The 2,478-nt window shown below is 54.9% G+C and overlaps 1 protein-coding gene across 1 annotated transcript; it reads right to left on the reverse strand.

Annotated features, from left to right (window-relative positions):
* Positions 1-275: 275 nt before the first annotated feature.
* HOXA2 (homeobox A2) lies at positions 276-2,261 on the reverse strand. Its single transcript, XM_078864963.1, has 2 exons — positions 1,814-2,261; positions 276-1,027 (listed from the first exon to the last, which is right to left on the reverse strand). Exons 1-2 carry the CDS (start codon positions 2,241-2,243, stop codon positions 276-278), a joined length of 1,182 nt encoding a protein of 393 aa, XP_078721089.1. The 5' UTR covers positions 2,244-2,261.
* Positions 2,262-2,478: the final 217 nt, after the last annotated feature.

Consider the following 2,478-nt stretch of genomic DNA (forward strand, 5'->3'; position numbering starts at 1 on the left):
TCGGGCAGCGATCACCGTCCCTCGCCTCAATGATAATGTTTTTTAAAGTTTTTTTTTAGTTTTTAATATTTAAGACTCTCACCTCGTCCGCCCCGCCGGTGGCAACAAACTCCGCGGGCCGCGCGGACGAACTCTGACAAAAAAACGAGACGCGAAGTGAATTTCGCGACGAGAACAGCATCGCCCAAGTGCTCTGTGCCTCCTGCTGCTGCAGTTTGCTGGTGCCCCCAAATTCCACCCACCCACCCAGCCCCCCCCGAAACGCACCTCCACTCTCAGCAGGGCAGGTTCTGCAGCTCTATGGAGTTCAGAGTCTCTTCGAGAAAGTCAAAATTGTCCGTGGAAAGGTCCAGCGTGCTCTCTAAGCCGTCCGGTAATGCGGGCATACTGGTGGCCGTGAGCTGTAAACAGGAGTCGCCCGGGAAGACGAGGTCCTCCAGGGAAGGCATGCTCAGACTGTCGGGGCTGCTCGCCTCGGGGCTCCTGGACGATGCTCGCTGCTGCTGCTGCTGCTGATGATGCGGCTGCCCGACTCCTTCGTCCTCAGGCCCGGGGCTCTCATCGCCGCTCGACGCGGGGGAGAGGCTGAAATTCCTGGGCGCGCCGCCGTTGTTTAAGTTGTGGCCCGATTGATGGATTGGCACGTTTGATTGAACGTCGTAGACTTCCCTTTCTTGCAGCAGAGCGCCGGGCACATTGCTGATTAAGGATTGGGCGACGGACGAGTTGGAATTGGGCTCCACGCTGGGATCAGAATTCCCATTGTTATTCTTGAAGGCTTCGTCCGAGCTGTCCTGGTTCTCCTTGTACTGCGTCTGTCGCTTGTGTTTCATGCGCCGGTTCTGGAACCAAACTTTGACTTGGCGCTCGGTGAGGTCGAGCAGCGCGGCGATCTCGACGCGCCGCGGCCGGCAGAGATACTTGTTGAAGTGGAACTCCTTCTCCAGCTCGAGCAGCTGCGTGTTGGTGTACGCGGTGCGGAGCCGCTTGGAGCCACCGTTCGCACCGTCCTCGTCTAAGGAGTCATCTGTAGCGCACACGCACGCACGCCGGAGGAGGTGGTGGTGGTGGATGGATGGAGAGAAAATACAGTGGCGACACCCAGACGCGCGCAGCAACAACAACCACACACACACACACAAACACACACAAAATAAAGACACCGAGAGAGAGATATAGAAAGAGACTCCCGAGTGAGACTCAAAAGTCAAATCCACTCTGTCCGAACGCGAAAAGCATCGCGCGTCTTCTGCTGTAAAATGGCCGCTCGCGGTGGCTGAAGCCGTCCCCCGTCAACACCGAAGCGTATTTATAGATCGTCCAAGGGCTGGCCATTATTTACCGACTGTCAAACATTTAATTGAATAAACAGTCATTTCTAGAGAGAGTTTGCGAGAAAACCCCCACCACTACCACCATCATCATCATCACCACCACCACCAACCAACCCCCATCTCTGGTCAACCCCACCAACTCAAACTCACTGCTCTTGGCCATCAAAAAAAAAACTTTTTAAGCCACCGGCTGCCAATCAAACGGCGTCCTTATCAGTTGTCGCGAGACGGACGGGGTCGAGATCGAAAGGCGGAAAAACAAAAAAGAAAGACAAAAAGGGGAGTTCACGGTACGACTGCGATATTTACCAAAACAAAGTCTCCTAATCACATCACCAGGGGCCCCGTGACGCTCGCGCGGTGATCCGACGCACAAAGAGCGAACGAACGCACGTGAGATGAAGAGGACAGAGAGAGAGAGAGAGCTGATGAAGCACAACAACAACAAATTAAACAAGCGTCAATCCGTCGAAGCTGACCTGTGGGCGAGACGGGCCCGGCCACCGACGATGGCACTGGAGGCGCGGGTTGTAGATGCTGCTGCTGCTGCTGATGCTGCTGCTGCTGATGATGATGATGTTGCTGCTGCTGCTGTTGTTTCTTCGACGATTTCTTCTCTCTCATCCACGGATACTCAGGAGGATGAGAGGAGGACGTGAGACGACCGGAGGGAGCCGCCCTTGCCCGGCTCGCTGGCGGCCGAGTGGCGTGCTGCAGAGCCGGGATGATCGACTCGAAAGGAGGAGGAGGACTGAGCGTCGTCGGGGGTGAAAGCGTCGAGCCCTTGATTGATGAACTTTGAAATGTCTCAGCGGCGACGGAGGCGACAGGGGGAAAGGCTGTCAGGCACTCGGCGAGCGAGGGCTGGCTGTTGATGAACCCCGTTTCCCGCTCAAACTCGTAGTTCATCGCTGCCTTGACGGAGCACTGAGCAAGACGTGGGGGGGGGGGGAAGCGCAGCGCGACGTATTTCTTGACACACGCACACACAAGACACAAAAATAAAAATGTAATTTTTTTAAAGGAAGGTCTGTATATAATTTTTTTTCTCCTTTTTTTTTCCTCCTTCCCCCCCCTCTTTCTTCTTCTTCTTCTTAATTCCACTGATTACGGGCCGTATGGGGACTGCGGCTATTTTAAAACT

Source organism: Lampetra fluviatilis, chromosome 2 (genome assembly GCF_964198595.1).
Source record: "Lampetra fluviatilis chromosome 2, kcLamFluv1.1, whole genome shotgun sequence".
In the NCBI taxonomy this organism is placed as follows: Eukaryota; Metazoa; Chordata; class Hyperoartia; order Petromyzontiformes; family Petromyzontidae; genus Lampetra; species Lampetra fluviatilis.